The sequence below is a fragment of the Spinacia oleracea genome, chromosome 5 (genome assembly GCF_020520425.1).
Source record: "Spinacia oleracea cultivar Varoflay chromosome 5, BTI_SOV_V1, whole genome shotgun sequence".
Lineage (NCBI taxonomy): Eukaryota > Viridiplantae > Streptophyta > Magnoliopsida > Caryophyllales > Amaranthaceae > Spinacia > Spinacia oleracea.
The window spans coordinates 124,418,058-124,439,614 of NC_079491.1; the positions used below are offsets into that span (position 1 = coordinate 124,418,058).

The 21,557-nt window shown below is 37.0% G+C and overlaps 1 protein-coding gene across 1 annotated transcript; it reads left to right on the forward strand.

Moving 5' to 3' along the window:
• The first annotated feature begins 1,150 nt into the window (after window positions 1–1,150).
• LOC110806229 (tetratricopeptide repeat protein SKI3) lies at window positions 1,151–21,263 on the forward strand. The gene is made up of 22 exons (XM_022011874.2): window positions 1,151–1,367; window positions 1,461–1,544; window positions 1,644–1,847; window positions 1,944–2,066; window positions 2,201–2,284; window positions 2,387–2,437; window positions 5,503–5,595; window positions 7,637–7,777; window positions 7,854–7,934; window positions 9,206–9,447; window positions 9,519–9,690; window positions 10,685–10,800; window positions 10,895–10,952; window positions 11,160–11,225; window positions 11,337–11,549; window positions 12,298–12,349; window positions 12,624–12,997; window positions 13,116–13,210; window positions 14,552–14,791; window positions 15,686–16,326; window positions 17,482–17,685; window positions 20,860–21,263. The coding sequence occupies exons 1-22, from the start codon at window positions 1,356–1,358 to the stop codon at window positions 21,027–21,029; spliced, it is 3,516 nt and encodes a 1,171-aa protein (XP_021867566.2). The 5' UTR covers window positions 1,151–1,355; the 3' UTR covers window positions 21,030–21,263.
• The last annotated feature ends 294 nt before the right edge of the window (window positions 21,264–21,557 follow it).

The window sequence follows — 21,557 nt, forward strand, 5'->3', positions numbered from 1 at the left end:
TTAAACCAGTACCTTAAGTTTAAGGTAGGATCTGATAGGTCCACTCGGTTCAGGTAGGGTCCTGGACCTGTTGCCATCCCTAATAATCTTAAGTGACCTCAACTACAACCGGGCGTAAACTCCTTTTAACCACTGAAACTAGAGTACATACACGAGGAAAAAACGCAAATTATAAGGTACACCCGGTTGTATGTAGTTCTACATGCAACCGGGTTAAAAACACATATTTTTACGGCTTAAAAGCACATTTACATACTTAAAAAGCACATTAACGATTTAAAAACACATACTTATATATTTTTCATTTCCTTTTACTTGCAAAATTTTGCTTTTCATTTGTAACAATGTGCTTTAAAACTGTAAAAAGTGATTTTAATTTGTAAATATGTGCTTTTAAACTATAATATGCTTTTGAGGGATTAAAAGTATAAAATGAACTTGTTGCACGTAGACCTACGCGCAACCGGGTGTACCTTCTACCAATCTATACATAGTCTATAAAAAGCAAAACCATAAATCTATTGATGACATGTGACATCCCTTTTTTCATGCATCATTTTTTGACATATGGCATCCCCTTTTTTAATTCATCATTTTTTCCCCAATTGTTTCTTATATTTTATGACTCTAGCACCTTTTCCACTTCATATTCTCCATTCAACATCGATTTACCATTTTAATTTATATACTTCCTCCGTTCCGTTAATATCGCACCATTTGGTTTTTTACACTATTCACACTACGACTTTGGCCATTTTTTGTGATTCATACGTAAGAAAATTGTAGTCATGTGGGGTCACGTTAGATTCGTATCGATATATATTTTATAATTGTCAATTTTATATAATTTTTACTTACACCTAATTTGTGATATTAAGAGTCAAAGTAATGTATTAGAGGAGTAAAAGTCAACCATAGTGCGATATATATAGAACGAGGAATTATCATTATTCAATCTTTTACACTTCATCTCTTTCTTTAACATTTAATATTAATTTCATCATTTAATTTAATTTTATGAAATATATTCTTTTAACCTTCAAATTTCTCACTCTTTTAAATCATATATTTCTACTCAAATACAAGCTAGCCCTCCAAAAAAAAATTGAATGTTAAAAGACACTTTAACAACCACTAATTGCCCGTTCTTGGAACAGGCTTAAGAGTTAGTTGAGGAAGCCCCCCCCCTGAGGCTGAAATTAGCAATGTCGTTAATCTTCTGTTGATTCTGCTCAACACACAGCAGTTGCCGCGAATTTTTTTGTTTGCTCTTTGGGTTTTCAGTTTTTCACAACACTGGTCTCTTTGCTTCTTCAGTTCTCGATTAGGGTTTTGGCGGAACAAAATTTTCGAATATGAATCTTACGGTACACTTCTGTTTGCTTCTTCTTCTTCTTCAACTTCAATTTCATCATCTTCTTCGCTTTCAAAAATTTGTGATTGCAATGCTAAATTTGCAGGAGGAAGACTACTTAATTCAGTTAAAATCTCTTGAAGAACTCGCGGATTCTCATCCAGATGACCCATCTCACCATTTTAATCTCGTAATTTTCCGATTTCCTCTCTCCTTTTGTTAATTGTCATTGTAATTGTTAATTGTTCAATTAAATTGGGTTGAGTTGCTGAAAGAATGCGTTTTTTAGGGGAAATTAATATGGGAAAGAGGAGAAGAATGGAGAGAGAATGCAGCACAACATTTCCTTATGGCAGCTAAATTAAATCCCCAAAATGGAGAGGCTTTTAGATTTTTAGGTCAGTACTACAGCTGTGTTTGTGGGGATACCCAGAGAGCTCTCAAATGCTACCAGCGTGCTGTTTCGCTGAATCCCGATGACTCGATTTCCGGGGTTTGCTCTCTTAATTTACCATACTAATACAATCATGTTGCTCTCGTTGCTGTTTTGTAACTAGAATGTAAAGTGCAATTTGTTTGCTTTTATTAGGAAGCGTTGTGTAATTTGCTGGACAGAGAAGGTAAGGAGAGTCTGGAGATTTCTGTGTGCAGGGAGGCGTCTGGGAAGTCGCCCCGTGCCTCCTGGGCCTTTTCCAGATTAGGTTTCCTGATGGTATACTTTCTTCGATTTTGTTACACTCATTTCTTTCCCTAGCATCGTTTAATGTAAAAGCAACCAAAATTGATAAGCGAGATTGTGTAATTTATATAGTATATACATAAATGTTGGCATATACATCTGTTCAGGTGCATCAAAAGAAATGGTCTGAGGCTGTCCAGAGTCTTCAGTATGCTATCAGAGGCTATCCAACCTGTGCTGATCTCTGGGAAGTATGCATCTATCACTAGGCTTCCTGTTATTTCGTCTTTGTGTAATTATAGTCACCTTATTTTTATTTATTCTGTCACATTGACTGTTCTTTTGTTTCTTAGGCGTTAGGTCTTGCTTATCAACGACTTGGCATGTATACTGCTGCCATTAAGGTACCCCCTTCTCCCAACAGTTTTTCTTTTTTCCTATGGCTGCGTCAAACTAGTGGATTGCTGGTTCTTTTTCATTCTGGTTTCTTCTCTCTCCTGTTACCTTAAATACTTATCTATCTTTAAGAGTTAAGCTTTTATGCTGTGGCTATATGGTTAAAAGAAATGTCAAGCACACAGCATGTCAGCATCTACATAGCAGGGAATACGGGATATTGAAACATAGACATGACTCACGAGGGAATACGGAAGTGCACTTTTCAGACAATTAGGAAATGTTGAAACTCCAAAACTTAAGCTACAATTCAATAGGTTTACTTAGAAATCTAGAATTGTTTTATTGATATTGTGTGTAAATAAAGAGGGTAAGAAAAATAATTGTGTTTTAAAAGAGGTTTTAGAAAGAAGAGATAATTTTGTGACACCATATGTCCCTGATTGTGTTTGTGTGGTGGATTACTTTCCAAGTTTCCATGCTTTACTGAATTACAGGTCAGCATATATTAGTCAAGCTGAAAAAGTTGCCTCTGTTTTATGCTTGAATTCTAACTCAGGATTTTAGGAACTACACTGAGAGGTTAAGTACTTCTGAAGCCTAGTGTTAGAGCCGTAGCTTCAAGCACTAAATTACAAAAGAGGTAGCAAGAAGAAGTCCAGGATTGCTATCGAGGCTTGGAAAGAAGAAAAGATGTGACTGATTAAGTTAAAGATTCTTTTTTAAATAAAAGAGAAATTTATTGACAACGAAGACGATACAAGTACATCAAAGGTAGTAAGAGTCTGTCTACATCAGGAAATAACCAGCCCTTGTATAGTTAAAAAAAAAAAAAAAATAGAGCACAGGAAGAGTCCCATGAAGAAGCTAATGAGGGGTAATCACGTGCTGATATCGACCAATGCCAACCCCTGGAAACCTGCTATAGAATAAGACCATGTATAAAGAGTATCACATCTCTACCCCAGTATGGTTCCCATTTTGGGAGATCTACTTCATAAATCTTGCCATTTCTTCTAAAGCTCAACACTTACTATATAGCCATGCAAGCTGCCTCCTATAATGAGATTCTCCGCTTTATTTCTCCCATTAGTAGCATAGTAAGCCTGTGAATGCTCTTGGAGAAACTATTATGGTTTCATTTGACAGAGCAACATTGAACAAATTAGAGGGATCAAATTGTGGCTTTTTATCAACTAGAAGAAGTCTTTAACAGAGTTCTGGAGGTGTTCCACAAAGGTGCTTGGAGAACAATAATGATTTAATGATGGGTTATATTACTTATATAAAATAAATACTGGAAACTCATGGGTTGAAGAGGCAATATATTTTGTTACCCAGGGACACTAAGTTTACAACTTTACATTGTGTCTTTTTTTGTCCTCTGGGGGTTGGGAGTGTAATTGTACATGAACTCACTTCATATGGCTGGATGGGTGTGAGGTTCATACTATTTTCCAATGACATTGTCGTAGTCAGATGGAATAAGGATAACGTTAAACTGGAAATGTTGAGGGATAGCTTACTTTGTTAGGGCTTTAGATGAAATTCGTAAAAGGAAAATCGAGCCGCACATAAAATGTTGCTCGTGATTGTTTTTAGGTGACTTTATAAGAAGATGATGATATGGATGAAGATGTCAACATCACATTGTGTCACTTACACGTGAAGGTTGGATGACATTGTGCGACTCTTTTTATAATGAAATAAGGTTGGGTATTTTATTTAAAACTAAAGGTTGGGTATTTTGTTTAAACCTAAAGGTTGGTGGACAACTTGTATGCTCTGGCCTAGAGCATGGACCCATGAAACATTCTTAGGTCCAAAAGCTAGTAGTTTTGATGTGCATAAGGACAAACAAGATTTAGATTGGGGTTATATGGAGGACTGTGGGGAAGACCTGCATTGATAATATAATGCAGGAGACATTAAGGTTTTTCAAACAAGTTGAGAGGAGACACTTATAAAATGTATTCACAGGATAAGGACTAGGAGAATCTTAGAGACAAATTTCACTAGCACATAGCTCTCTATATGAATTTGTGTTTGCTGTGTCTGGTAGTTTATAAACTCTAGCTTCTGTACCAATCCATAGGAAATTTGGGTAAGGTTGCATATTGGACTGCCCATGGTGTGATCCATTGTGGGTTATCGTCGTGGACTCGTGGCTGTGTCTTTTGTGCTTCATTGTGCTATAGAGAATTTTGGTAAGGTTGCACACTGGAGCTAATAATGTCTCTTTTTGTGTCAAACTTCTTTTTACAGTTTTATTACCTTTATTAGTAAACAATATTTTGGAAAGGGCTGGCAATTCCTGACCCGACCTGATAATCTGACTCGAACCTGACCTGAAGAGCATTATCTGAAATCGACCCGATCTGACCAATTTATCATATTTATAGTAATATTAAGTTTTAAAATCTTTCTAATATTTTTTAACACAACCCAAAATTGACCCGAAATCAAACCCGAACCTGACCCATTGACGCGAATTGCCACCCCTAATTTTGGTGATATTTTAAACGTTTTTTTTATTTGATTCCTGCTGTAATGATTAGAATTTCGCCTGATTTTAGAAACTGGTGTTTGTGATGCTGCTTGAAAGTGTTATAATTTAAGAGAACCAAGCATCTGTGTTAGTTTTGTAATAATCTGCTACAAACTGATATATGGGGGTAGGGGCACTCAGCTTTATAAGTTAATATGGGTATCTTGCGGAATAAGTTAGGGGGTTAGTTAGGAAAGAAGTAAAATATATAGAGAGCTTATTTGAGAGGGAGAGTGATGTTGAGTAATGATGAGTGTTGTGTTGAGCTTTTAAGAGTTCACTTGGGACTTGGGAGAAATCAAGCCTCGCAAAAGCTTGAATATCATTTACGTTTTCCTGTGATTCCATCGTATTAATGCAATCATCTTCTTCCTGATTTTTGCCATTATTGATGCTTAAGCTCTGTCAATTCATTGCATAATCTATATGTTTGCATCTTCAAGTTTCCCCCTTCTATTTTTGGCAATTAAGTTTCCCTCTTTGCACATCTACTAATGAAGTGAGTATTGATAATGCTATCTGCAGTCGTACGGGAGAGCTATGGAATTGGAAAGTTCAAGAGCCTTTGCTATGATTGAGACTGGAAATATTTTTCTAATGCTTGGTTCATATAGGAAGGTGTGTAAGTGTGTTCGAGTTTAATTACTTTTCCTTCATGCTTCATCTGAAGAAATATCTTATGCATTGCTTCTGAATACTGAATTTCCCTATTCCTACATTTTATGTTCATAGTTTAAGTGTATTACAGTACTAGCCTAGTGGAGGCAGTATTTTTATATGGAGGTGCAAATGTTTCTGGAAAATTTTACAACATGCTTAGGCTGCCTAATATTCGCTCATATGCATTTCCTAGCAGGCGTACTCTGATGTGTGAGCTTAATAGATCTTGTTAAGTTTAGAAACTCCGTTTCTAGATGACTTTTTGACATTCGGGGACACATGTTTTGAAGTAGCTTCAACATAGTGCTTTGAAATCAGTCTATTGGGAAATAAAACAAGAGTTAGCAAGCAGACTACAACTGTATTAAAAGCAGTTCTCTTCATTCTGTCTTCTTAGTTCTTTCATAGTATGCTCAGAGTAGGGTTTCATAGCTGAACTGCTGGAGACCAAGCATTTTCTTTACCCTCATTTCATCCACTTTTCTTTGTGTGGCTTTATGCGGGATAATTATTCCAAACAAAAGCTTATCAAATTCAAAGATCCCTGGCGACTTGGCGAGCTGAGGTGTTAGGAAAATGACTTCTTTAGGATTTTTTTGTAACTAGCACGACAAACGAGTTCATAACTTCTTAACACCTATTTTTCATAGGTGTTAGGTAAATGGCTTATATAGGGTTGTTATGTAACTCGCACCACAAACCAACTTCATAATACTTTCTAAGGGGCCATCCATAAAAAACTCTTATCATGTATAAACTAGAGTTATTTAGCATATTGGCTCTAAGAGTGAAGGTATGTGTTACTATATTCTTTTGTTATGAACTAAAAACTAAAAACCTAGGAACTAGGTGACATGAAGAAACACCCAAAACATTAGTTGATCATGTTTTGTATTAGAGTAGAAAAAGCCCTTACCATTTCTGTACCATATTTAGAATACGGGTAAAGTTTGGAAGTTCTACGAGGGACCGTCGATGAGAGGGGCGATTGTTATATGCATTTGAAGTTGTATCACGAAGGTCACCCTGGCCTAGAAGTCCATCAACGGCCTCTCTTTTCAGTTTTCACCCTATTTGTAATTTCTTCGTAGGGAGTAGTGAAACTAGATAAACTTTTCAGAAGGGGAAGTATGGAAGAAACTTGTTGAGCTTGGGAAAGATATTCTGCAACTTTGGCTTTTTTCAGCACTACTATGTTGTATAGGGGACTAATTCTCTTTGACTAGGAAGGTTTCTTCAACTACACCAGTTGAACAAAGAACCTATATAATGATTCGATAATGACGGAAGTTAAAAGAAGTTAATCCCTAGCACTGGCACGACGGCTACGAAATACACCACCACGCCACTCCACTCCCAGCGCATCACAATACAGGGAAGATGATAATGAATAATAACTAGCTAACGAAATTACTAAATGTCTAGTTGACGACAAGTTTATGGTGCATATTGAGGAGTTGAGGGGTACAATGTGTAACTTTTAAAAACAATGTGTACAACTTAGAGAACTCAATAACAAGAGGGCACAATATAGAACGATCCATATAGAAAAGAACCCATCGTTCCGGGAGCTTTAAAGGCAGCGTTCGGAGTTCCTGTTTCATCGTCCACTCCATCCAGCGTTTGTGTGACATTGGTTCATATAGCCTGGAAAGTAAGCCTGATGTTAGGTTGGCTTGCTGAAGGGTTGATGACTAGAAGGTGGTTCTATTGGATATTTGGTGGTGCAATTAGAAAGAATTAAAACCAACAGACATTTGAGGGTAGAGCTCCTGCTCATCAAGTTTCAAGTTTCTGTTTTTAGGCTTTTGCATCACTGGAATCAGGTGTTAGTTATGCTCGGTATTTGATGTTTCTTGATTTTGTTGATAAATTGCTTCATGATAGCTCATTAGTCTTATTTGTTGTTTTATAATTCATATCTTTACTATCTATCAGATTCCCCCCCCCCCCCCCTCCCTTCTTTCTTTAAGTTCTTTCAAATGCCCTCTTCTCTCAGGCTATTGAGCAGCTTCAACATGCTCTGGAGATATGCCCTCAAAGTGCATGTGCACAATATGGTCTTGCGTCTGGGCTTCTTGCTCTATCACAGGAATGCATTAGGCAGGGTGCATTTTCGTGGGCCACGTCACTGTTGGAGGTTCTTTTCTTTTTTTCATTTATAGGAAGATATATATTTGGTTTCCTTTTGAAAACATGGTTCTGAATTGTTGCAGGAGGCATCTGAAATTGCAAAAAGTAGTGCTGTTTTGGCTGGTAATATGTCATGTGTATGGAAGCTACATGCTGATATCCAGGTAATTGTTAAAGCATCATCTTATTTTTGACAAGTCAGTTTTTATTTTCCCATAATATCCTGTTGTATATTGAAGAAAGTAGAAAAAGACTGTTCTGTCCCTTCTTTGGTTGTAATGTGGTAATATTGCTAATTCATATTCTCCTAATGGCTCATCTTAATATACTTCTGCAAGAAAAACCTAACCTAATCCTTTTTCTGCTCTCAAATTCCATGTTGAAGTAAGTTCCTCACAAAGGGTAAAAGTTTGTATTTAGAGTTTGGGTAACTGTATGTATTGTATAATTTTACAATTTGCCTGCTGTAAAATGTAACAGAGCCTTTTCCTGATTCTGTTTGATATTTTATAATACTGGAGAGATTTGAATCATTTATGAGAAGTAAAAGTGCATGTCTATTTCCTAGATTTTGTGGGTATATCTTCAAATTGTCTCTCTGTTGAGAAGGTTAAATTTTCTGTCTCTTTGGACCATTGCAACTAGTTCTCCAGGATTGAACAGCCACAGTCACTGCTGTACTAAGCACCATGACTCCCTCTTCAATGTACTGTCAACTGTCATCAGCTGTGTGCACCGTGACTCTCTCTTCTTATACCATCTCCATCTTTCCCTCTACTAACATGACCGTTCTTGTTTCTCTTTTTGCGTTCTCTCTTCTTTTCCTGATTTTTCTTCTCTTCCTCTGCGATAGATTGGGGTGTAACACAAGACTAAAGAGAATTACTTTTGTCAGTTTCCAACAAAATGCTTGATCAGTGGTATTAGTTAGATGGTGGCAATTTTTTAATCCTCTAATTTTTTTATCAAGATGTTTTGGATAATTGTTGGTCTCTTTGTATTTAGTTTGTTAATGATAATTGCGTGTTATCAATTCTTCAGGATAATATGGTTTGTGGATGAGTTGCACCATGGTTGACTTTATAAAGTAAGAAGGGGGTTTTATATGATGTACAAAGTAGCAGTGTTTGATTTGTAAAAGTTTGGCAAGTATATGTTATTCCAATGGTCAATGAAATGCAATGTTGAGTATATTTAAATTCTATTCTGGTGGTAAACATGCTGAAGTACCTTTCAAACTGTAGTCTGTGTGTAGGTGATCGAGCAAGCACTTGTTAACTCCAATAGTGCAATAAGCATTTATTACGTAACTATGACTGCTTTCGCTGTAGGAGGCAGTATATGCATATTAATTATGATTCAGTCTTCTGCATGATTAGAACAACAACGCTCAACTTGTGTTGGTTACTAAATGCTTCTTAATTCGTGTTGCCAGCTTACGTATGCAAAATCATTTCCATGGACAGAAGGTGGTAATCTGAAGGGTGAGGACGAATTTTCTAGGTCGATCCTTTCCTGGCGAAAAGCTCGCCAATCAGCTGCCTTGTCGGCTAATTGTTCCTACCAGCGTGCTTTGCACTTGGCTCCGTGGCAAGCGAATATCTATATGGATGTTGCTGTGGCAGTGGATCTTGAATGCTCTTTACAGGAGAGTCAAGAAGATGATCTGAGCTCCTGGTAAGATTTTTTTTCCCACTACTTTGTTCTTATTGCTCGAGATGTAAGCTAATTCATGACTTCATTGGCAGGAAGCTAGCTGAGAAGATGCTGTTAGGAAGCTTGCTACTTGAGGGTGACAATCATGAATTTTGGATGGCACTGGGATGCATGTCTGATCATAGAGCATTGAGACAACATGCCTTTATCCGAGGATTGCATTTGGATGTATCTCTAGCTTCTGCATGGGCTTATCTTGGGAAGGTAGTTCCTTGGGCCCTTGTGGCATGTTTGAGGTGACTCTCTATGATTATATGCACATGCATAACCAAATACATCCTGAAGAATGGACTATATGTTTGCATTTAGGGAGATGTTATTTCAGACTTTTAGTGTTAATCAAGGGAAAAAGTTATTTGTTCAGTATGATTTACCTGTCATGCAAGGGACTGGGAGGTAAAAAATATGGGAAAGATACGCCATCAGTTTTTCTATTTCCAGAAAAGTTTAGAAGATGGATTATATTTTTCTTTATCGTAGCAGACACTATTACTATATACGTGAAATCTTAAGAATGTAGGAGAATAGCCATTATGTTTTTATTAATATGGTTCCTCTCTCCATGGCTCTTAAAGGCCTACAAGTGTAGAACTGTTCTGCAAGTGCTATCGTAAGCGATACATGAGCAGGCCTGGTTAAGGGCATGAAAAGAGTGGATTTGCATATAAGAATGTTATTAAAGTGAATTTCTGCTGAATGGTGTGGTTCTCGTCTACCACACATCATTGATACTTTTTTTTCCCCTCTTATCTTGTAAAAGAAGTAATATTTCAATAATTCTTGTTACAGAAGTCATTAGCTTGTTACAGAAGTCATATACTCCAGAAGTGGCTTATTTTTCTTCATCGCCAGTTCTTTCGAAGAAAACTCATTTTCATTGGATTGTAGGTAGTCAGTATAGAGGAAACAAGTTAGTGTTGAACTATAAAGCACTGATTAAAATCTTTTAAGCTATGCACATCAGTGGGTGTTTAAAAATTGACTTTGTACAATAGATGCCTCCTTGCACACTAATTGGTGGTTGTTTGGTTTTCAAAGTTTAAAATGAAAAATGTTATTTTGTAGAATTTTGACTTGTAGAAATTTAGCTACACACCTTTCTAGATTTGTGCAGCGGGTTCTATTGCAGAACTTTCTTTTCAAAACTTATGATACTCTGATGATTTAAGTTTCATGCTCTGCATTTTGCATACTGTAGCTCTACAAAGAAGAAGGTGAAAGTCAATTGGGAAGACAAGCGTTTGACAGGGCTCGGAGTATAGATCCCTCCCTTGCATTGCCGTGGGCTGGCATGTCAGCAGATATGCTAACTAGGTATTCTTTAGGTTGTGCTTGTTGGTAATATCGGACTACAAATGATTATTCCGCCTGATTCTATCTTTTTGATTTGGACATGATATTATTGAAGGGAACCTGCATCAGATGAGGCTTATGACAGTTGTTTACGAGCTGTCCAAATAATGCCTGTAAGTTGATCAGTGCAGGTTTACTATCCAATAAATACTTGCGTGAATAATTCTTCTCTGGAACTTGTATGAATCTGGTTGTAATCTACTTTTGATGGGCTTTTAATTTTGTCGATGTTGGGATCATTTTAGGCCAAGATCAATATCTTTTTTGTGTAATGGTTCCTTGAATAATTAAGTTGGACTTATGTCTTGCTTGCTTGACAGCTTGCTGAGTTTCAACTTGGCCTTGCAAAACTTGCCCTGCTTTCAAACAATCTACTATCTCCAGAGGTATGGTGAACTTCTGATGGATTCATTTGGAGCAGGTAGTTTTTCTGAGTGCTAGGCTAATTATTTCAGTAATCAAAATTTACAATAACTTTCCCTCAATTATTGTCTTAGGTTTTTGGAGCTATCAGGCAAGCTTTGCAGTGTGCTCCTTGGTATCCTGAATCTCATAATCTGAATGGGCTAGTTTATGAAGGGAGACAAGATTTTCAGTCTGCTGTTGCTTCGTATAAGCTAGCACGTTATGCCTTGAAGACTTCTACATTTCACTTGCCCCATTCTCATTTTTCGGATTTATCAGTTAATCTGGCTAGGGCTCTTTGCAAGGTATGTATGCATATAGGCTTCTTCTCTTCTGTACTTTATTCTTTGCAAGTTCTTTCATGCCATTACTAAATAGAAATGAACAATGTTTTCTTGCGGTTCTGCCGTGTTCTCAGATTGATAAAATATTGGTAAGTACACTAAGTAGAAATTGAAATAGGTCAGGTACTTTTCGGTTCATTTTAATTTCGGGTCAGAAAACGGTTGTTCATGAAGCAGACTTTTATTGTTTTGGGTTGACCAAACGGGTGAAGAACGTGTTTTTAGTTTTTACTATTAAAAGTATGTAATTTTTTTCTCAAGGAACATGCATAAGGTGTTTGAAACTAAGAGGAGACATAAGAGAAACAACTATGGAACGAGAAAAAGGGTATATGGATTTTGTTAACTTTTTTGAATGCCTCAACTCACTCCCTGAGCACAGCGGGTTTGACTCGTTATTATGTAGATTGTTTTGATTTATAATACCACGTCAAAAACCTAAAAATTTAGGTTACAGGTGAGGTAAAAATTTGCAAGGTCTGTTGGTTAAATTTTGTCAAATTGTCAGTGGGACCAAAGCAACCCAAAATGACTACCTTGTCTCCCTTATTTTATCTGAATTCTCAGAAGATTTTGAGTAGACAACCATCTATTGTTACCATATTGACGGGGAATACATAACCATCTTAAAGATGCTTTACTTTTGATACCATGAACTGTGTTTCGAATGTCTTCTTTAAGTTTCTAGAAACAATTATTCTTGTCGCAGGCAGGAAATGTACAAGAAGCGATAAGAGAATTGGACGATTTGAAAGAAAGAGGTCGGTGCTTTCAAAGTGTCTGCAATCTTGAATTATGTTCTGCTGTTGTTTCTCTTTCTCAAAGTTCATGGTTAGGAATTATACCAATTAGTGAATCTGAGAATCAGCCTCACACTGTTGCATCTTCATATGTCTGATGGTCACCAAATTGGGAAAATTATTTATTGTAGAGTTGTCGGACTTCACTTGATGGTGTTTAAATTTTTCTTTTTTATATTTTGCAGGCATGTGGTATTGATGTGTGCATTAACTTTATAGTCTTTGAGTATTTTAGGTTTACTTGATGTTGGAGGCCTTCAAGTGTATGCTATATCATTATGGAAACTTGGCAAGAGTGATATGGCCCTATCCGCTGCTAAAGATCTGGCTACATGTGTTCCCACCATGAAGCTATCCTCTGCAGTGGCATCTATTTGCTTAATTTGCAGTCTTCTGTACTCAATTTCTGGGGCAGGACCAACTATCAATAGCATTTTGCAAATGCCTAAGGAGCTGTTACAGAGTGCAAAAGTTAGTTTCATCATATCTGCTGTAGATGCTGTTGATCAGAGTTCTCAATTACAGGCTGTGGTCTCAAGTAGTCGTCGTTCCCTTTCATCAAAGGAAGAGATAATGGAAATGCATTTGCTGATTGCGCTGAGTAAAGTAGTATGTTTTTTTGTACACGTTGCTTTTCTTCCATGTATAATAATTTCTTTGTCTAGATTCCAGCATTCTATTAAATTGTGGTCGTTGAGTGAAAATGGTGTACTGATGAATTGCACAGATCAGAAGTGGATACGGACATTCTATCAGCGTGCAAAGTGGTATCGATCATCTTAGAAAGGCATTGCATATGTATCCCAATGGCATTTCTTTAAGGTTCATCTCTTTAATTTCTATACTAACTAGGTTTATGTTTATGCTACCAACTGTTCACTCCTTGATTTTTGATATACATTTGTTGATGGTGTTCATGTTTTGTGTATTGTTCATGATATTCTTTCCTTATTTATGTCCATTTATTTTTATAAATGCTCTGCCAATGAGCTTGTTTAATATTTAGACCGTTATGAGAAATCAATTCATCAAATTTGTAGTCATAGGCCTCTAATATGATCATGCAGTGTCATAAGTTATGTTCTTTTTGACTTAATGGGAAGAAATTTGCTAGAAATTGTGAAGGGCTTGTTCGGTATCACTGTCAGTTTCCAATTTTTGGTTTTTTGATTGTGAAAGTCGTATGATTTAGATTGAATGATGAACAAATTTGCCAAAAAAAGAATTATTAACAAAAAATAGTCATACCTACAGTAATCATTTTGATTTTGAAACTGGCAACAAAAATCTGGAAACTACTTTTTGTGGTATTCATATTTTGGTTTTAGTTTTATAAAAAACAGAAAACTGGAAACAAAAAACGATGTCGTTTGTGCCTTGTTGAAGAGGGAAGGTAAGCATTAGAGAAGTGTGTGCTGAAATGATCCCCGACACTTTATCGTTTGTTCAAGAGGATTTGCAGCTTGTTGGTGCTGTCTACAAGCTGACAGCTATTAATCAGCTTTATCTGTTATCAGCTGTAGTTACTAGCAAGAAGTTAACTGTATACCTGATGTACCTAAAAGTGATTAAAACATCAGGTGCTTGCATCAGTTGCCAGCTGTTAAAAAAACCCAATGCTAGAAAAGAGCTTGTGTCATTGTGACAAATCAGGCATTTTGAAATGTCACTTTGGACATAAGCTCATGGAACTCTATCTGGAGCATTGCTGTCAGATATTCGAACTTCAAAGAGTTATAGGATATTCTTGTATCTATGTAGTCCTTGGTAGACTGCTGGTCTTCTCGTGTCTGTTAATTTTTCTGTAGTGTCCTCTGATTTGCTTCATTATTGTACCGTATATTTTCAACAAATATTTTCCGTTTCTAAAATTTCTTTTTTTAATTTAGAAAAACTGTTGACCTATGTTTAGATAAATTACGATAAGTAATATAGTATGGATCCCACATATTAATGTACCCATTGTTGCCTCATTCATGCTCCGGTCCTTGTCTCCGTGCAACCTGGTTCGAAATTATGGTTAAGCCTTCACTGACAATAATTATTGATGTTGTCCCTGTTCCCCACTTATTTCATGCTTGCATTGCCATTTTCTGTTAAGGCTCTTTTTTTTCCTTTGTTCGTTTTGAAAGAGCGTTTTGAAAGAGGCTTAGTTGCTTGCAGAAATATGCTTGGAAATTTGTTGTTATCTCGCAAACAATGGGAAAATGACCATGTTGTAAGGAGGTGCTGTGCTGTAGTTGCTTTCGACCCGATGAAGAATGACTTCAGATCTGCATATGAAATAATTGGTGCTGAAGCTGTTGCATGCCATGCTACTACCAGCTGCAAATCCAAATACTCTCTTTCGACATGTAAACACCATGATGTGCAGGGTTCATCACTAATGCGGTTAATGCAGAGGTAATTTACTCTCTTTAATTATTATTTATGATTCGAGCAAGGATTTTAAAAATGCATAAGATCTGCTGTGAAGTCCATACTTTACTAACTTCTGTATGGATAAATGCCTACTATTTGTGCTTTATCACGGGACTGCGGTGTTAATATCTTTCTAATAAAGATATATATACTACATGTATAGAAAAGGTGGACAATATCAGTAATTGCATAATTGTGTTTTTCTTCAACATTATGGAATGTCAAGCCTAACTTGTATTCAAATGTATATCGTGGAAGAGGCTGGAAAAGTTCTTCTTAAATAAGAACTAGAATATGCTGCTTTGTGGTTTAAACTATATTTTGGAAAAAAATAAAAATATCATCAAACTATGCATGTTAAAACTATATGGACATGCTTTATATTTCGGTGACTAGTTGCAGGTCCATATTTTCGTTCAGGTGACCTTGTCCAAGCTGATTCAATAGATTACCAAATTAATTAAGAGTCCGGCATACAAACAGGTGAAGACAGGCTAGTTAATAATGGTGTGACTGTCATATAAAAGCATCTATGCACACTCTTACTCCCTAATATCAGTTTGTGCAAGTTGAAAGTTTGGACGTACAATTTACTTGTGACCATTGATCATGGCAGCCTGTAGTTTTTTCTCTTGTATTGGTTAAATTGATTGTTTTGTCAACGTAAATGATAGCAAGGAACGGTTGTATATATGATTCTTGACTTCTGGTGATATACGGTATTTTGAGCTAGTGATATTTGTATAATTGTAAAATCTGCAATTCTGTACATCAACTAATTTTGTATATCTGAGCTTGAATGTGGTGTTCTGGTATTTCTTTCCGATACACCTATTCCGTTTCCTTTGCCATTTAAGTTACATAATTGTTGTGCAGACGGTTTCGGCTAGAACCATGGAACCATAATGCAAGATACCTGCTAGTACTTAATCTGCTGCAAACAACACGCCAAGCAAGATATCCACAACATCTTTTGGATGTGCTCAAGCGGATGACTTCTGCAGCTCTCACTAGTCAATTGTTTTTGAACAACACATTTGAGAGATATAAAAGATTCCAGTTGCTTCTATGTTCCTCTGAGCTCAGTTTGCTTGACGGAGATACGTCATGCTGTGTTTCTCTTGCAAGGGATGCATCAAACCTTTCGCTCTCTGATTTCTATACCTTTTTTGCCCATTTGCAATTATGCCGTGCTCATGCTGTTGAAGATAACCACACAAGACTTGATGAAGAGTTTACACAGTGCTTGAAGCTTAGAACTGATTACCCTATTGGTTGGATTAGTCTTAAGATGATTGAATCTCGTCACAAACCCCAGAATGGTTCAACTCCCTCAGATTCAGGCTTTAGAGATAGTATAAAAGAGATGAAGGGATCAGAAAGCTCGTGGTTGGCTGTCTACAGTTTGTTTTGTGGTTTAGTTTCTCAATGGTCTCAAGATTTTCCGCGTGCAGAGGAGTTTCTTGCTGAAGCTTGTTCATTGGAAGCTACTGAGAGCTGCTTCTTCCTGTGTCACGGTATAATGGATTGGTTGCATATTTGGCTTTTCTTTTCAACTTGTTATTTGTCTATCTAGTTCGTGATCATATTCTTTGCCGAACTTCGTACATCTGTTAGATTATTTATGTGAATGTAACTGAGTATCCGTCACCCTCTTTTTACACATGATCTCCACCATGCAAAAGATCCTGCAGTGGTCTTCCAGATGGTCACCTAATTCTGTTGCAGATTTTGTTAAGGACACCATCTTTACAAAGTGTTATTGTTAGTTAAACAATGTCCGAGGCATTTGTCCTGTATGAGTTTAAGAAAACGAGCTTTTAAAGGGAGGGAAAGTACATGTGACTTGAGTTCGACGTTAATGTAGTAAAGAATGTGGAAATTTATGTCACTATTGTTTTTAATTTTTTTTGAAATTCTACAGGGAACCCTATGGTACAGGATGTTTGTGAAATAATAGGGACATCTTTTTCTGTTTTCTTACGAGTAGTAAAATAATGCCAGTTACTGGCATATGTGGGTATAAAAAAAGGCAGAGGCACTTTTAGGGATGTGGTCTCAAATATTTTCTTACTCAAAATGTTTCCCCTGTTGAGAGGAAAATTTTCATATTTTCCCCCCACCTGATTTTGTACTGTCAAATGACAAGAACAATGGAAAATATTTTCTTGGTCCAATCATAAGGAGCCATAACTATTCTTGATCATTCTAGTGTTTGCTAGTTCTATTGATCCTGGTTGTAAGCTTTGATGAGTAGCAAATTAGCATCGGTATGATTGGTTTGTCATTTGTCATCTTGTTTTATTTTTGTTTGATTAATAAGGTTGTTCTAGCTTATGATTTGTGATTGCTGGAATAAGTATCTGTTGTTATCAACTATCTGAAACCACCAACTGTTACGTTTGTTAAATGGACATTTTTTATCAGCCAAAATATATACTTAACAAGTGTATTTGTTTTTAAATTCTGGCTGTGGTTGGCTGAAACTTTGCCTGGTATCGGCATGTGTATTTTTCCGTAGTATCTTTTCGGATGATCTATCTTTCTAAATCACTTTCAAGCTGTATTTGAGGGAATCTCTTCGTATCTGTTGTTCATTTCTGTTTTCTGCCTTCTTGTACTTCATCTGAACTAATTCTGTGGTGTTGTCAAATCATCTCTTTTGTGTCCAGGTGCCGTTTGCATGGAGCTTGCAAAAATGCAACACGGGTCTCAGTATCTAACAATGGGTATAAGGAGTCTTAAGAAAGCACAATGGATTTCCTCCATTCAATTGCCATTTGTTTCCCTTTTGTTGGCTCAAGCAGAGGCAAGCCTTGGATCAAAGTTGAAGTGGGATATTAGCCTCAGTTTAGAATGGTATTCTTGGTCACCAGGTATAATTTGTTGATATAGTTTTATTGTTGATATGTTGGTTTATCTTCATATTTGCACCTCCTTAACCCATCTTTTTATAATTCATGCATGTGACAAGTACCTTACCTGAGATCTGAAGTATAGCATGTCAGTTATGCTTGTTTCTCCTTTTGTGGGACCGAGATAGACATTTAGTATTATAGAACAGTAAATTCAGGTGGTAGTATTTGTTTTTGATTGAGAACTTCCAAGTTTTAGTTTAAATTTAATGCCTGAAGACTGAAGTCCTTTGCAGTAAAACATAGAACAATCTGAAAGACAATGTTGACTAACTTCAAATGCTGAGGAAGTCATTTCGGCATGCTGTGATGTGTTTTGAAACACATCACAGGGGCATTTCTGTAAATAAATTGAATTTCAATGGTACATGTTTTAATCGCAATGGTACATGTTTTTATCGTAATGGTACTCCGTTTAACGAAATGGTACTTCCTTTTTAATGAATGGTACACAAAATGCCCTGTGATGATCACAGCATGCCGAAATTCCGCTCCCTTCAAATGCTAGCCTACAACCAAATGTCTCAATAAAGTGGGCTTGGCTTCATATTTGTTATGAAGCAGCTTATGTTGGTGCTTTCTGCATCTGCTGAAACTCTTTGCAGATGCAGGTTAAGGCTGCATGCGTATTGAGCCCCTCGTCACCTTAACCCATCATAGGTCGCAGTGATAATATATACTTCCTCTGTTTCATATTTGTTGACACGTTTCTTTAAGCACGTTTGGCAATGCATGATTTCAAACATCAACATCTAAAATTATCAATAAACAGAAATATTAAAAGTCGATATTTGGAATATTGACGTTGAGACAAATCTAACAAGACCTCATATGACTTCTTTTTGAGTATAATCAATAGAGTAGGTAAAAAACCCAAAATGTGTCAACTAATAAGAAACCGAGGACGTAGTATAAGTAGAGACATGGGTTTTTTCATAAATGTCCCCGAGGTTTCGCGTAATGCACCAAGTTTCAAAATCACCTAAACTACCCCTATTTTTGGGGAAATGCACCAAATTCCCAAAAATCTAACAGAAGCCTAACGTTGTTGGTTTTAATGTTAATTAACCTCATTAACCCTAATTAAGCCTAAATAACCCTAATTACATCTAATTAACCGTCATTAAACTAAAGCCCCACATCACCACTGTTACACTCACCTGACCACCCTTAACCCCGTTGGCGTTGGCCTAAGCTCTTTCTCAGCCACCTCGCCGGGGCCGTTGCCGCCATCCATCACCTTCTCATCCACCTTGTCTGAACTGCTGCAGCCCAGCCTTCTCCTCACCCACCTCGCATGGGCCCGCGGCAGCCCCACTTGTGCCCACCTCCTCCTCTCCATCTCTTATCGATATCATTCCCTTTATCCTCCCGGTGCCTATCTACCGCCCTCAACTCAACGCCCCCGCCTTTTGGTTTCTCTCTATTCACCCAATCCCGTTCCCCCCCCCCCCCCCCATACACGACCATCACCACTTCACCAGAAAAAAAGTAGGGTTTATATTTTGAATTGAAATTTCACAGAACTTGTTCAAATTCACGACTAACTGCAAATTCAAACACATCGAAAAATATATATATGTATATTCGAATTCAAACAATAAATCAGGCCGCTCGAATTCAAGCAAAAAAAAAACAATTTGAACCAAAAAAACAAAATATTTCAAATCAGATGAGTGAGAAAAGGGTTGGCGGCTGCGTTAGGGATGACAATGGTTCGGAGGTGGATCGGATATAGCTCAACCAGCACCTACTAAAACCTCATTCACATCCAATCCACCCATCATCCACGGGTGAATCAGGTTATTAACGGATGAAAATTCTAATTGCACAATTGCACGTTATCATTATCCCATGCAGTAAGTGAAACAAGGATTGAAGATTTCTCGGAGTAATGTGATATGACTTGTAGCGTCAAATTTACTCAAAGTCATGATTGACAAAATGATCAGCCATGAAGTTGGAATGAGAAACTACCGGTAGTTTTAGTATGTTCAATATTTTTTTTCTTTAATATTTGATAAATTAAAAATGGGTGGATGGATGGGTCGGGTGGCGGATCGGGTGATGAGTTGGATGTACCTCCATCGGTATCCGACCCGAAACGTCATCGATCCATCCATCACCCTTTCAATATCCGGTTATTTTCTGGTTTTCATCCATATATTCGGTTTGGGTGGTTTGGATATCCGCGGATTCAGGTGAAATTTCAGCCCTAACGGCAGTGGGCACATGTGAGGTGCGAAGGAGCTGGGGGCTGTACGGGTCGGTGAGAATGGTCTTCGGGCTGCAGCTGGGGCGGTCCAGGCGAGGTATGTGCGAAGGGGTTGGGGGCGACGTTGGGGACTCAAAAGGGTGGTTGTAGTGGTTATTTGAGGTTTAGGTTTAATTAAGATTAGTTTAGGGTTAATTAGATTTAATTATGGTTAATTAGATTTAAGTATGGTTAATTAGGTGGCTAATTAGCGGTTAATCACTAATTGTAACGGCATTCCGTTAGATTTCTGGGTAATCGGGTGATTTGGTGCATTTATGGAAAAATAAGGGTAGTTTAGGTGCTTCTGAAACTGAGTTGGTATTTGGTGCATTACGCGAAAACTCGGGGGCATTTAATGAACACCGTAGAAATATCTTCATTAGGAGGAAAGTAAACCTCTTCATTTGCCTCGTGTTACTTTCTTATCACCCGTCTAATCCAATAAGAATAGCTTTTGGAAGAGCGGTGCATTTTAGAGAGAGAATAAATAATTAGAGTAATCGTTAATGCATTCCAAAATAGGAAAGAGGTGAATAATCATAATTCATAAAGGGCTTGTGCAATAGCCTACTAAGATTGCGTATGAGGTATGCAGTATGACACGGTTGTGGGAGTATTAGATGATAGTGAGTGAAATAGAATACTGAATTATGATAATAGGGAATTGGATGAATATTTTGGAATTGAGAACTCTGTATTAAGGCTACATGACTTGTTTTTATAAAAGTACAAGCATGTATGATCTCGAAATTCGTCAAAATCATAGAAATGAATAAGTAAAATTCGTCAAAATCATGGAAATGAGTTCTCTTATGATCTCGAAATTACTGGTGTAGCTTGTATGAGAATAATTTATGGTGTATCTTTCTTTGTTGCAGAGACAAGGCCTGCAGAAGTGTATTTTCAAATGCATCTGCTTGCACTTGGGTCTGATGGTTCAGATTATGGAGATCCACTCTCTTGGGTTCTTCGAGCTGTTCACTTGAATCCTTCTTGCTTAAGGTATTGGAGAGTCTTGCGCAAGCTAGCTTCCTCAGGGAACTCTTAATTAGCTGATTAGAGTAAAAGCATCTTTGAGAGCTATGGTTGTGTTACTTGTGTATAATACTATAATCTGTTATTGTTTGTTTTGATAATACTTTGAGCTATATAACTCATCGAATTTTTCATTCTGTTATCATCAGTAAGCCTACATTAGTTAGTACAGCCTTAGCTTTAACTCTGTCTTCCTTGTAATTCGTTTATTTTTCTGAAAAAAGTTTGTTGCATCATTTTAACTTTAGGAATTGACTCTATTATTAGCTATGAGTCTATGACATGCGAAGATCGTTCAAAGTGGATATGTTCTTAACTCTTTAAGTAACGCAATTCCTTTTGCATCACTTTATGAACTAGTACCTTATTTGTTTAGTTTTGTCAAATAGTACATTGAATTTAAAAGTTGTATTAAAATTGACACCTTAGAGCAACAATCTGGTCAAATTGTCAACTTTCGGCCATTGATTCAGCTTATTGGCACACTTTGAGTGGAAAAATTACGTGTGAACACTCTCTCAAGAATCAACCACATTCAAAG